The 16,280-nt window shown below is 29.7% G+C and overlaps 1 protein-coding gene across 1 annotated transcript in view; it reads right to left on the minus strand.

The window, feature by feature from the left end:
• The window catches only part of tau (microtubule-associated protein tau), a 63,384-nt gene that overhangs the window by 5,780 nt on the left and 41,324 nt on the right, over positions 1-16,280 (minus strand). The window contains exon 8 of the mRNA XM_076539251.1: positions 15,218-15,379. Coding sequence (XP_076395366.1) covers positions 15,218-15,379 — 162 coding nt within the window. The remainder of the gene's footprint in view (positions 1-15,217; positions 15,380-16,280) is intronic.

A 16,280-nucleotide genomic window follows, 5' to 3' on the forward strand; every position in this document is an offset into this window, starting at 1 on the left:
CATCTGATATTGATTATCGGATGTTATTTTTTATTACAATAAATTATAAATTGTGCGGAGACTGACCTTGATTTACAGTAGCGGTGATTAGCAGCGATGCTTCTGTGTCCACCGAGTGTAATTTGTGAAGGTGAAGTACACGCTGTGCTTATTAATCCACGCAACTGAAGAAAATTTACTAAACGCGTCTAATATCTCAACGAGATCAAAGTTAATGTGGTATTCGTATTTGTTCAGAACTTAGCTGTTGTAACTAGATCTACCGTTAATGTGTGCTCTCAAATTTCGTGTGCCAAACTACATGTTGTTTATTTAAAAAAGAAAAATGGCGATAAAACTGTGCATCGAAGTGACGTCAATCAAAAAAGAAACATCGATAAAATGTTTATATAAATATTTCGCAGCTTGTGTGTATTCTATTCTATGAAATAAATACGACGATGTATACTGTGAAAATTATGTGTTTCGATGTTTTTAATTAAGTATTAATAATATTCTACTTTTGTTGTTGTGAGAATGAGTTTTAGATTGCACACGTTATCATAGTCTCTTTTTATGTTAACACATTGTGCACGGTGTTTTTTGTTTAACTCATTTCAAATTTTTAATTATTTTCAAGCATATTTCAGGTTTTAATTTTCAAGCTAATTTCAGCTTTTCATTTTGAAGCTTATTTCAATTTTAAATTTTCAAGATTATTACAATTTTATATTTTCAAGCTTATTTCAATTTTGTATCTTCAAGCTTATTTCAATCTTTAATTTTCAAGCTTATTTTAAATTATAATTTTCAAGCTTATTTCAATTTTTAATTTTCAAGGTTACTACAATTTTATATCTTAAAGATTATTAGCTTGAAAATTTTTAATTTTCATTTTTAATTTTCAAGCTTATTGCAATTCTTAAATTTTTCTGCGTATTTTAATTTTTAATTTTCAAGCTTATTTCAATTTATGATTTTCAAGCTTATTGCAATTGTTAAATTTTTATACTTATTTCAATTAAAAATTTTCAAGGTTATTACAATGTTATATCTTCAAGCTTATTAGAGTTTCTAATTTTTAAGCTTATTTCTTGTTTTAATATTTAAGCTTATTACAATTCTTAATTTTCCAGCTTATTTCGATTCCTAATTTTTAAGCTTATTGCAGTTTTTAATTATCAACTTCATTTCAATTTATAATTTTCAATCTCATTACAATCTTCAATTTTCAAGCTTATTACAACTTTCGATTTTCTAGCTTAGTTTCATTTATAATTTTGAAGCTTATTTGCCATTTTTAACTTTTAACATTATTCTATTTATAAATGTTCAAGCTCATTTCAATTTTCAGGCTTATTTCAATTTTCTTTTCGTTCGAAATATCGTGTTCAGTTTCTAATATAATATCTTTGTTCGATATCCTAATACATTTAGGAATTTTATTCTCATGCTACCGTTCCGTGTAACATATTTAAGCATTGCACCTAAGAGGATAATAAAAATCCAATTTTTGTGTGCGTTATCTCTCTGTCGCATTTCTTCTCTTATTTTATGGTAGCAGCGTCTTCGTTACTTTTGCAGATGAAATTTCATCGTAAAATAAAATTGCTTCTTTCAATATTTTAACTTTTCTACATCTTGACATTTTTTACATTTCTTTTTCCTTGTACTGAAATTTTATTTATATCAAATATTGCAATTTATATATTGCTTATATTGTACAAATAATACGTGCATTATTTAATAAAAATATTAATAACTAGAATGCGATTCTTTCGTAACACTCATAAACTGAAATTGTCATTCAAAGTCAATAATAAAGCAATATACCCTCAGAAAATTGCTTCGAACAACCCCTTAAATTTTAAGCTCTTTGAGAAGATTTTTCTAACACCATATACTAAATTTTCAGGGGGTGAGACAATCTCCCTTATCCCCTAATAATAATTGCCAATATAAAACCAAATGAATTTTCAGACTACATATAAACTAATTAAATGTACAAATTGCTAAGCATAGTGAAAATTGCCGTGATATTAGGCAATAAAAATATTGTTCAATCCGTGCACCCTGTGTTAACATACTTAAATAACGTACTGCAGCTGTAATTCTAAATTGTTGTGTAACGAATATACCAAACCTTATTTTTCTTAACCCTTTAACTGCGAATGTGGTTTATAAACCACATGCTTAAACAGAGGCGTGGTATATACGAGCTAATTTTTGCTAATATCAAATAGCAACTGTGGTTTATATACCACTAAAAATAAAATAACGGAAACAAAATATTTTTAAAAATAGAATATCAAATTAGTAATAAGATTAAATTAAAATTAGTTAACACTATTTCTACCAAAAGGTGTCAAAAGACTTTCCAATTTTAACTTCAAATTCTTTAAGTTGAATCATTTCTCCACAATTAATTTTTTGACTTTTTATACAATAGTTGTTAAATTCATTTAGCGATATTGTTTTCTTCTAATTCTTCTAGATTTAAAAATGTGTATGTGCTTATTTTTACCAGGGTTCTTTTGACACCATAAAGATTTAGTGCCTAATTTTAAAGTATTCTACATATAAATATAAACAGCATTTTGCAGCGTAACATCATCAAATCATCATATTAATTATAATCAGATTAGAGAATCTCGATTTTAGTTGTAACAAAAAAATTGCGGCACAACTTTGATATTCTCTTATTTCTGCCATGTTACATTTTAGTGTACCCCGCTATACAGGGTGTTTCCGATGTACACAGTAGAATGTAATATTAATATAATATGACTATGTTAGAATTGTGGAAATACGAGAATTCACAAATTTATAAATTACAAATTTTGCAAGTTTCAAGATTTGAAAGTAAATTTAAAAATATAGAAATTCAACAATTTTAAATTTTATAGGTTTGAGGATATGAAAATTAGGAAATTCAGCAATATAGAAATTTTACATTTTACAAGTTTAAACATTTGTTTCAAGTTTCAACATAAATATTTAGACATTAAGAAATTTACATATTTAGAACGTTAATATTTTGATAATTGTTTTAATTTATTAAAGATACGGGGTGTCTCGCAACAAGTGTCAGTCCCTGAAATGGGGGGGGGTAGCTGACGTGATTCTGAATAAGATTTCCCTTTGCAAAAATGGGCTTTGAAGCTTCGTTTTTGAATTATTACGGAAAAACGCGGACCAATCAGAGCGCGAGGATTACGCATGCGCAGACGCAAGAGCGACAGCTTCGAATAACGCGTAGCTATACAACGCGTGGTAATCCAACGAGTAGTAATGCAACGCATGGTAATTCTACGCGTAGTAATGCAACGTGTGGTAATCCAATGCGTAGTAATCCAACGCGTAGTAACTCATCGTGTGGATATCCAACGTGTAGTAATCCAGCGCGTGGATATACAACGCGTAGTAATCGAGCGCGTGGATATTCAACGCGCAGTAATCCATCGCGTAGTAATGCAACGCGCGGTAATTCTACGCGTAGGAATCTAACGCGTAGTAATCCAACACGTAGTAACTCAGCGCGTGGATATCCAACGCGTAGTAATCGAGCACGTGGATATTCAACGCGTAGTAATGCACCGCGTAGTAATGCAACGCGCGGTAATTCTACGCGTAGGAATCTAACGCGTAGCAAAACCAGCGCGTAGTAATCCAACGCGTAATAATCCAGCGCGTGGTAATCTAACGCGCAGCAATCAAAGCGCGAGGTTACGCGCGCTCCGCCTCTAGGCTCAACGCTGTGCTCTCGCGTCTGCGCATGCGTAATCCTCGCGCTCTGATTGGTCCGCGTTTTTTCTTAATAATTCAAAAACGAAGCTTCAAACTTAATTTTTGCAAAGGGAAATCTTATTCAGAATCACGTTTGTTACCCCCCATTTCAGAGACCTATATTAGTTGTGAGACACCCTGTATTTTGTAGATTGATGAATTAAGCTAGAATTTACAAACTGATAATCTCTAATAAACAGCAATGTATCAATACTATTCCTCAAATTATCTACATTTAACTGATAATTTGAAATTCTATCAGTTTTGGAAATTTGCATTCAAACGAAAAGGTGTGAAGACACCTTTTGGTCGAAATAGGTATACACAAAATCGTGGTAGAAATTTGGTAGAAATTATGTAGAAATAGTGTTGCGATTAACCCCTTGCTTTGACGAGTCTGACGCCCTTTTAGTTCAAATGTGACGAATCTTATTCCAATTTTCAATAAGCTTTAAATTATTATTCGCCAAGGATCATTGGAATAACATTTTAATTTCCTTTAGTGAGCTGACACATTCGATAAATAAATCAGCAAGGAGCTAAATTAAAACTTAAAAGTACAAAAAGCCGCAGTTAGAAGGTTAAAGATCTGTTACGCAAATGGAAGCGAGTGGGTACAATAAAAATGCCCGCAGTGTAAATTTAAAAACAAAAATATTATTATAATAGCTCTTTTTGTTATTTCTGACAGGTATGCCGAATATTCGTTATACAATTGCATTCGTACGAAGTGATTACTCGTGACAGTTACAACGATGTCAAATATTACATAGTTAATATCGATCGTCGTCTAATGTCGGATGGTTAATCGAATCGAAGTACATTATAATCGCCAGTATGGAAGCAATAAACTAGAAGTAATATGTATTACATACTTTCTTAGCGTAGGTTGCATGAATTCATCAAAATGTGACACGATTGTGAGAAGTGATCTCTCGAGAATTGTTCGCACGATGTCACCCTCTGTTCACGCCGTTCCTTATACTTTAATTCTCATTTTTCAATCGACTGTGTAAATCAGCGATAAGACCTAACTATATATTCTGATGTATGCAACAAACAGGTATAGTTTTACGTATCTACAAGTAACGATTATGAATCGATCGTATTTTAGCGTTTTAAGGCCCGGTGCAGACGAGCGACTTTCCTCGTTGCGATTTCGCATCGGCCATTTTTATAATTCTGAGTTTGTTATTAGTGTTATCTAAATTGGCGTAAGATTTTTGTTTTTGGAACTTCGATAATACTCGGTTACCCTGGACTTTTTAGATACTTATAAGTTTGAAAATGATTTGAAAATTCGATTCTTCAATTTGGAAATTTTTAAAGTTACTAATTGAGAAATTTCAAAATTTAGAGATTTTAAGATTTATGAAGTTGGGGATTTGGAGAGGAATTTGTGGAATTTGGAAGCTTAAAAATTTGAAACTCATAAATTCGACAACGAGGATTTTCAGAATTAAGGGTACAAAAATTTAGGAGTTTAAAAGTGAATATAAACACTTAAATTTGAGATATGAAAATTAGCAAATTTTTTGAATTAGCAATACAAAAATTTTGTAATTTAAGAATTTTTTAAATTAGGGTAATTAATTTTTAGAATTCTTAAATTTAGAGAATTTGTGAATTCAAAAATACAGACATTTGAAAATATGTAAATCTGTGCATTTAAAAATGTAAGAATTTGTAACTTTAAAAATTTCTAAATTTTTAATTCAAACATAAACAGATCAATATTTTTAGTAATCTATATTTTTAGTAATTACCCTAGTTATTAACCAATAGTCCAGTCTCGTTCTATAAACAGATTTAGACATTTTTAGCAATTAACCAAATAGTTATTATTTATAATCAAACAGTTATAATCTAGTTATTAATCTCAAGGCTCAACACAGATCCTTCGATCACAAAATGATATGAAATCGCAACGAGTCAGCCATATTGCTATATTCATTAACGCGTGCACTGTTCGTAACAACTGCGGACAATGTTTGGATGTTGAAATGTTCGAATAAGTATCCCAAACCATGGAATACAACGATATAACATTATCGGTCTACATCGGGTCTAAATACAGTACGAAGGATATTCGATGCGATCGCGTGAATTTTATCTTGTCACTCGATGCATTTAAATATGATCGAGCATTATAAACTTCTCTACTAGGGTTCCCGGTCCTTGTCCACCATTAGATTGGATATTTCTACTGATCTACGTAGATGAAAGTTTATTTTCGTGAGTTAAGTTATGATTGTGAATCGATTTTGAAATGTTTAACACGCTGACTGCCATGGAGATTAATTCAAATCATTGCTCGTAAAATTCAGTATATTTTTATGAAGTTTAATACGTAATATACATATAAAACAATTCAGTTTGGGAAATATCGAAAATTAATTTAAAATGGATACTGAAGTTCGAAGTGATGCTTGTGACATTATTATAATTGTGTTAGGTGCTAAAATTTATTCTAATTAATTTTTCTAACCGTAGTTAAAAAAGATATGGCGAAGTGTTAGACCCTGTAGTTTATATTTAAATATTATTAAGTGTTTTATGTTAGTTTTATTTATAAGTGTAGAATGCAAGTGTAGGTTTTAAACTTTGTATAGTGTATTAAAAACATACTGTTTGAGTAATATTTGAATATTACTCAATTATTATTATATTTGAATATTATTTGAAAAACTGAACGTTATAGCTAACTGATATATAAAGTAAATTTTTGTAGAATATAGTAAATAATTTTTGTATCAGAGCACCATTAAAAGATTTAGAGAAATAATTAAAAAAGAAAACAGAATATTTTGTTCTAGAATTATCTTAGTAATTTAACATAGCAAAATGGAGTATTAAATGGAAAAGATGGCGGCCGATGTCCGCCATGACAGATGGCGAATTCAATTCCCTCAAACAATTAAGAAATTATCGAGAAAGAGAACTAGTTAAAAATATTATAATTTTAATTTGAAGTAACTAATTGCGCATTATTTAAAAAAAATAGCTTCTGATATTTTTAAAAATTTATATCCTAACCTCTCATATTCATTTTTCTTTCTAAGATCAATGATTCATAATTCATATCAAGCATTTCCATGGCAGTCAACGTGTTACACAACGTCAAAGTATTAATTAATAACACCGGAACAACCATATCCATCAGTATGACGGATTTCTGATTTATTTTAAATTACAGAAATAATTAGGTAAGTATTAAATTCTATTTATATATTTCTCTAATTTATTTGCAATAATTCAAAATTAGGTAACAATCAACACTGGTTGTTCTAGTGTTAATCATTCTTTCATCGTTGCTTTTCAGCCGATTCAAACTAATTCGATTATTTTCAATCATCATCGACAGACTGGAATACGATTCCAGTAATCTTGCTTTTGTTCGAATATTCCAATAATTTGTTTAATGAACAACAATAATTTTTAATGAACGACAATAGTTTTTAATGAACATGTGTTCTATAATTTGAATAAAACCATTCTTCGTTCATTTAACGATACAATCGTATTGTTTCGAGTTAAATTTTGTTCATTGTTCACATGTTTATAATCAACATCAAGGTGAGTTTAGAATAGCAAGATTGAAAATTGTACGCGTTTCGACTAAAAATGCATCACATCTGCTCTAATTTTTATCTCACTATTCTAAATATGAATCGTGTGGTTTTTTATTCGGGAGTAGGCGAGTTCAGGTAAACCTCTAAATGTTATTAATTTCTAACGTTACGATTGATGTTTTGTTAATTATTTAAGTTATTTTTCATTTCATGTCACAGAAATTGTTTAATTTCTTAATAGTTAAGCATTTTCATAAACGTTGCCTGCAGTATTTATATTAGAGCTGTAATTTATCTTCTAACAAATTCAAATTAATTTCTAGCAAATTAAATTGTTTATTTTATAACATCCAATAAGTCTTTCATAGATTAATGTGCGTCGAATATGAAAATGAAAATTGTTTCCAAGAAATTTAAGAAAAGTTATGTTTTATAAAAATATTTTGTTTACTATTAAAAATCAATTTTTGTTAATTATGAATATTTACATTTATAAATAATGATATAACTAAACTAAGTACTTTAAAATTTATTATATTAAAGTAAATTTTTTATGAAACTAATTTTATGAAAATTTGAATTAAAATAATTGATAAAATATAAAACATTTACAAATTTTAAAAAGTATACTTATGATTAGATAAAAATTGTATATAAGTATTTAAAATAATAGTTAAAACTTATAGTTAGTCTTATAATTAGTTAAAACTTTGTATAAAATTTGCAATTGACACCATATAAAATATGTCCTAAAATGGTGTCCATCATTTACCTCTTACAGTGTAGTTTTAAAATGTACTCAATCAAGAATTTTTCAAATGAATTTAATTTACCAATTAAATTTAATAAAAGAATCATTAAAAATATTATTGACTTATTTAAAAAAAAATAAAACATTCGAGTTCCGTTTTTTTAGATAAAATTTCTGAAAACACTCCACGCATTTTTAGGTTAGAAAATAAAATGGCGTTACATATCACTATTATACCTTCTAGAACGATTATAATTATTCGCAATTTATCACAATTCTTTTATTCACAATTCTAAATAAATACGAGAGAAAATATAATTAACAATTTTTCAAATTCATATTCGTTGCACAAGAATCAAATACTTGTATACTTGATGTTATAAATCAAACAAAAAATAAAAATTTCTTAAGAATATCAATGTTTCTCTTTTATCATTAATTCGCTAAATTTCAGAGAAAAATTGATTTGATTCAATTTTTGAATTGATTCAAAATTGAATTGATTTTGAAATCAGATCAGGTAAATACAAGAAAGTCAGGGCCGCGTACAGATGTCTTCGGCCCCTGCGAATAAACATCGTGTATTCAAACAAAAATTTTTCATACATGGAGAGGTGACATTTTACAAAAAAGTACAATTTTTAAAGCTGCATTAATTTATATTATTGCAATCTGAAATTACAAAACAATATAAAACGAAAATAAAAGAACAATAGGTAATTTGAATGAAATTAAAATTTTTGTTTTTCAATTTTGATACGTGTAAACCTATTAACAATATTCATATAATAAATAGTTTCTTAAATAAGCTCTGCGGGCCTCAGCGAGTGCTTTTATTTTGTTTAACACGACCCTGAAGTCAATATTAATAATCCGGAGGTTATGTTCATTTTATATATTTTATTTTTACTGCTACAACACATTCAAAGCTTTTTGTTAGTACAATGGTTGGCCATTCCCAAAACAGCCCTGAATTTACGGTACATCTCGCAGGTTTAACAAAAATACACCTACTCTCGGCCACCGGTAAATCGCAATACTAATCGATCTGCATAATGAGTCCGCTATTATGCTATTCATACGTTTTATTTATATTTGTCCGGTTGGGATGTGTTAGGATCGTAGTATGAAGCAATGATGGCCAACGAGTACTGGAGGGTTGTCAGCTCCTCAAGTTGGATATTTCTAAATTTTTGTATTTGGAGATTTGAACATTTCTGTGGTTTAATTATTTGGAGAGGTGGAAATTTTTGAAGTTTGAAAATTTGGAGAGATGGAAATTTTTGAAATTTAAAAATTTGAAGAGATGGAAATTTTTGAAGTTTGAAAATTTGAAGAGATGGAAATTTTTGAAATTTAAAAATTTGAAGAGATGGAAATTTTTGAAGTTTGAAAATTTGGTAATTTGGCAATTTGCATAGATTTTCTATGTTTCTGTATTTTTCTATTTATAGGACTATAAATTTTCAAATTTATAAATCTATAAAATGATACATTTCTAAGTTTATAAATTTGTAAATGTGTTAATTTATAAACTTGTAAATTGGCAAATTTGAAAGTTTGAAAATTTTTAAATTGGTAACATTATAAATTTCTAATTAAATTTGTAATGTTTCTAAACTTTCAAATTTATTTCTGAAAATTCAAATTTATTACTTATCACATTTTTATAATTACAAATTCCTTATTCCTATATTTCAACATTAATTAATTACAAATTACCTATTTTTATATTTCTATACTTCTTAATTCCAATTCAAAATTATCATATTTTACAATTTCAAATTTTTAAATTACATAGTGTGAAATTTAAAAATTTAAAAATTCTTAAATTCTTCAATTCTAAATTATCAAACTCCAAATTCCAAATTGTCAAATTTTAAAAATGGCAAATTATCAAATTTCAAATCCCAAATTATCAAAATTAAAAGTTTCCAAATTATCAAATTTAAAAATTACAAATTACAAATTCTCAAATTTAAAAAATGGAAATTATCAAGTTCGAAATCCCAAATGATCAAATTTATAAATTCCAAATTATCAGACTTCAAAATTAAAAATTCCCAAGTTTTAAATTTCAACAATTTTTGAATTCCCAAACTCCCAATTTTTAAAGTTATAAAATTTCCAATTCCCAACTGCAAATTGTCAAATTCCAAACATTCCACGTTATCACAAAACTGTTCAAATTCCAAATGTCTAAATTTCTAAATACCTGTATTTCCCCAGTAAAAAATTTGAAAATTTAGAAATATCTACAGTCAAGAGTTGTCAAACTTCTAAACGTTCAAATTTTCAAGTATCTATTTTTCTACTAATCATCTCTGACAGCTTTCCACCACCCTCGTCTGTCCATCACTGTTTCAAACGACCACGAAAAATGAGAATTCGCTTGTTATTCACTTAAGCGTATCACGTTATCGCGTCTCCTTTTCAGACCAGAAAAATGTAACCGTAAGTCGTCCAGTCTTAAATGCTTCTTATTGCGATCTACAGTGTGTAGCAAACAATTGCTAAGCGTTGTCTTGCATAACGTTTCATCGATTTAAAGGAAATCCCGTTTCCTTACTTCTTACAATCTAACATTTGAAAATGTCGTTCTTATAAAAACTCCGCGATAAAATTGTAGTATACCTTGAGCGAGTTTGCGCTATGTATAATGGGATGATCGGTGTCATTTGGTTGAATCGTACGAAAATTCTCCGACGGCCATTTTCTCGATCTGAAAAGGTATCGCGAACTGTCCCCTTTCGTTCCAACAAAATTTTGCTTAATAACCGTCCCGACGACCCTATGTTCTCTATCTTTATTATTAATTTTCTTCGAACAACTTCAATTTCCGTCACGTATACGTAAACAAACGACCGCTGGTTCGTCGATGATCGGTCGTCAAGTGTTTTAAGGATAAATGCGTGGAAAAAGAATCAATTGACGTGGTGTGATACACGTTATCGATTGGAAAAACGTACACGTATGCATTGGTGTAACTAAGATTTTTAGAGGGATGCGTTAAATTACCAGTCGATACATTGTCACGTTCTATGATTACACGTTACATTGCCGTGCGGTTCTTTTTCTATCGTTATTGCACAGGTTGGTTGACCTCGAGTTATATCGCCACGCGTTATATCGCTCGCTGTTACTATGCGTTGTATATCTCCGCGATTCCCATGTTAGTATATTTCTGCGCGTTAGATTTTTGGAAGATTAGATTTTTACGCATTGAATTTCCTTGCGTTAAATCGCCACGTGTTAGATCGCCACGCCTTATTTCACCACGAGAAACGTTTCTACACGTTAGATCGCAACAAGTTAGAATTTTAAGCGTTAAATCACGAAATTTTTACACGTTAGATCATCACGTGTTAGATCACCGCACGTTAAAATTCCTTGCATTAGATTGCCACGCGTAAAATTTCTACACGTTAGATCACGCGTATAAATTCCACACGTTAGATCATGACGCGTTAAAATTCCTCGCGTTATATCGCCGTGCGTTAAAATTTCTAGCGCTAGATCATCACGCGTAAAATTTCTACACGTTAGATCCCTACGCGTTTAAATTCCACACGTTAGATCACGGCGCGTTAAAATTCTTCATGTTATGTCGCCACTCGTTATATCACCGTGCGTTAAAATTCTTCGCGCTAGATCACTCATTAAATTTCTATACGTAAGATCACGCGTTTAAATTCTACACATTAGATCACGACGCGTTGAAATTTCTCGCGTTATATCACCAGTCGTTACATAGCGAGTAAAAATTTATCAACGCGTAAAAATTCTTCGTGATAGATCACCACGTAATGAATCGCGAGGCAGTAAAATTTACGCAAAAGTTCTCCGCGTCGTATATCACCGTTAGATCGTGTCGTATGAAAACACGTTATTTTGCCGCGCATTAGATCGCCATCTGCTATATAACTTATCACCTCAGATTGAATCACCAACCATTAGACCTCTATATATCACATCGTCAGGCGTGAAGTCACGTGCCGTGCAACAATACGTTATTTCGCCGCGCGTTAAATCGCCATCCGTTAGATGACGTGTTCGATCTTTCATATCTCCGCATTTACAAAGATGTCTATCCAGTTACACCAATGCACCGTGAGAGGAATAACGTTTCCTCAGTCTTCGCGATATTGTTCACCTCGATTGCATGGAAAAGTTCCTTCGTATGGCACGTAATGGAATCTCCTGGTTATTGCTGATACGAAGCAACAACGGGATAAAACGAACCGATCGATCTGGCCACGATTGTTTGAATTAATAATGAACGTGTCCACCTCGTCCCTCATACGGTCGATCGAAAGCCCTCCGGTTCAATAATCGGGGAAGAAATGTACGGGGCGATTAATCAGACGCAAGTGACAAGAAAAAAATCGGGTCTAGCGGTCGAGTTCTTTTCGTGATCTAGCATTCCTGGTTGTAGTTCCCATAGAGGTTGAGGCCCGAAGTAGGCAGGTCGTTCTTACCGGCGGCGACCGTGCCAGGGGGCACAGGGCTCTGCGGGCACAACACACAGGATTAAGGTGGCCCATTAACCACTGCATCGTGACCTATCAAGGTCATCATAGTCTGGGTCACGTTAACCCTTTGAAGCATCGAGGTTCCGTGCGGAACGGAACGGAAATTTACTATCCATCATCGATTCGTCACTGACTCACTGAACGTACAGGGTGCTCGCGATAATTTATGACACTTTTACTATTTTCTAGTTTAGCTTTTTTTGGAAGATCTCCAAGTTTTGCTTTTTGGTGTGGATTTGTATTGTTTGCATTGAGGTTGGTGAGGTCGAGAGATTGTGAGAATCGACAGTTTATATTTTATGTAAAAGTGACAATTTTTTGCATTTAGAAAGTTGTTTGGTTTAATGTAACAATTTTGAACAAGTATTTTTTAAACGAATTTTTAGTAATGTGTGCACATAGTAGACGTAGTTTATATATTATATGTAATTCATACACAGTAAACAGTTCATAAATATATAAAAATAATTTGTAAGTCATAAATGTGAAAATTGAAGGTAGTAAAACATACAATTATAGTAATTAATAATAGAGAAATGAGGAATTAATTAACTTTTTTGACTTCAAAGTTTTAAAACTATCATTTTTGCCAACAGTAAAATACTTTTGAGTGCAAAGAGTTGTCTTAAAAATATAATTTTTAGTTATGTCATTATCAATGTAGATGGGATATTGAAATAGTTACGAAGTTATCATAAATTAGCGCAGTCACCCATTATAGTGCCAGTGTGAGAACGAGATTACTGTCTTAAGGGTGTCGAGTATTTTCCTTTTCTAGGTAGAAGATTATAAGTTCTTATTTTTAATTCTTACTTTAGAAATAAATTACACATTGTAATAAATATTATTATTGTACTGAAAACTCATTCTACTTCAAAGTATTGAAAAGTTTGATTTTATTAATTGATTTAATTATTGAAATGCACAATCAAAATAGTCATATAACAATTGTTAATAAACATGTGAAAATAATATTAAAATTATTAATATACATATCTAAATTTTATATCAAAATTATTAACATACGTTTTAAATTAATAATATATACAAAATTATTGATATGTATTATATATGTTAACGGATGCTTCACATAGTGTTTCAGTTTCTGCTAATATTGATTTATTATTGATTTAGTTTAATTGAATTTAATATTGATTCTGATAATATTGGATAACAATTATTTTTTATTACTCTAATACATATTTCATAAAAATAACTTTACTCTTTTGAAATATAAGGGTTAGAAAATGATATTCAAAAACGTGTACGGAGAAGGTTTTTTTAAATTACATTTACAGGACACCCTTAAACAGAAATGAACGCAAGTTCTGTAAATGGTTTTTAGAACATAGATTGTTTCATAATGTGTGGACAAAATTTCAAGACTGAATTATACATACAAAAAAACTTTGTATAATGTTAATGTTTTGATTAGAAAATGTAACAATATTTTAATAATTACGTTGGTCACTTTATAATTAAAAACTACCGATTACAATTTGTTAAATGTCCGTATATAAAAGCAAACAGAAAAATTTGTTTGTTGTCAAATATAAAACATATTTCTGCAAAAAAAGTTTTTTAATAAGTGCTCTTTTTTATTTAAAAAAATATTATAATTTTTAGTTTAAAATTAAATTGATATCTCACTTCTAATGCGAAACTTGAGATAAAAAATACTTGTGGAACATAAACAATATAAAATATAAAGTTCAATCGAGTATATCAGTATTTTAAATTTTTTAAATTTCTGTATTAAAATGCGGTCCTACATTATGAAACATCTAGTATAATATTTGAGTTAAACGCTATACATATACGATGTTGTACAAAAAAGTAGTTGGCTGTGCAAGAGAATATAAAAGCAATTAGAAAACATGCTTCAAAGAGTTAAGTGACAATTAAATGCACTTAATTTAATAGAAAATTTTCATTTACTTATCAATATACTAAATCAAATATTTGTTCGAATATTAAATTTATGTTACAAAATTAATTTATAACAGATTTACTTTTAACTTATAAAATGTTACCCAAAAATGTTGAAATAGCAATCGGAAATATAAACAAATAAACAAGTGAAGTTTATTTTATTCAGGATTCTCCGCCACGAAGAAGAGAACCATAACTATCGTACAAAACATTGCAGAGAAGCATGCAACGCGTGTTTTCAAGCGCTTTCCGTGGTAAACAGTGCATATATAAGTGGGAGAACGAGAAATCTCGAGAAAAAGACCGTAATTCCAAGTGTAATTAATCAAACAAGAATCCTAAAGGTATTTCTTAACAGTTAACGACAAATATATTAAACATTTATTTCAAGACTTTTAGCTGTGAACTTGTAACTACAATTATTATTAATATTTCAATAAAAATACTATTTACTATTCTTTGAATAAAATGACTATTTGTTATTCTTTGAATAAAATTATTATTTATCATTTTTTAAATAAAATGACTATTTGTTATTCTTTGTATAAAATTACTATTTATCATTTTTCGAATAAAATGACTATTTGTTATTCTTTAAATAAAATGACTATTTATTATATTTCAAATAAAATAACTAATTCTCGAGACTCTTACGAAAGGCATACCTGTGATCCACTACCACTGAGACTTTCTACGTTTGAACCAGTTTGTCGAAGATAATCTCGATCATTGAAAATCTTTTTATCACCACCCCCAGGCTTATGCTTCACGTTATCCAAGGATCCAATCTTACTCTCCGCTTTGATATCAATTTTTTGTGTTTGGATCTGAAAATAGTAACAATATTCATTACTTACTGCTCGGAGACTAACTGGCAACCCTCTCAAGTGTCTCTCGGGTTTTAATGAACTTTTACAAATTTATAGATCGTGTTCCAACGAATCATTCTATATATTACCCCTAACGATTTTTTTACCCGCTATCTGATAAGAAGTTTACAAGAGTTGGTGTACAATAGATATCAGTAAAGAATAATTCGAGAACTGTTTTCACAACGAAATCGAGGTCACCTTGGATTTTACAAATACAAACACTTTTTACAAATATAAACTTTTATATTTGTAAAGTTTTATAAATACTTTTATTCTTGCTAACATATTCGAAATTTCTTTTACTGCTATCCAATGTTTTACATTCTGAAATTCTTGTTTTAAACTTTTTTTGTCAGATGGCTGTAAACGGGTGAAAAATCGTTAGAGGTAACATACTATATAGTTCTAGGCGCAGATCAATAGTTTAAAAGATATTTAATGTTGAGGTTTTTGTACTATTTATGTTCCTCATTGCAAGATTTGTGACTAAATCATTTTAGATTAATTAATCAGGCAAATTATAATGAGGTCAATTTTGAATTTCAGAAATCTCTGTTGATCAATTTTAAATTTTTTTTAAATTACGTTAACTTTGTAATTTTTGTATGGTGTGATAAATTAACAGTTAATTTTTTTTCGGTGTAATTGATATTAATTTTATTGATAGTTTTAGATATAATTGATGTCATTTATAATTTTAGATACAATAAGAACGTAATACAAAAATTGAGGTTAGGTTTTTCGTATCGAATTCTTCCCGTATAATTTTACAGATAATAGTTATGAAATGTTTACACTGAACTTATATAATATTTGACAAAAATATGTGGTACATTTTACTAGAATACATATCTTT

The sequence above is a fragment of the Megachile rotundata genome, chromosome 13 (genome assembly GCF_050947335.1).
Source record: "Megachile rotundata isolate GNS110a chromosome 13, iyMegRotu1, whole genome shotgun sequence".
Taxonomy (NCBI): Eukaryota; Metazoa; Arthropoda; class Insecta; order Hymenoptera; family Megachilidae; genus Megachile; species Megachile rotundata.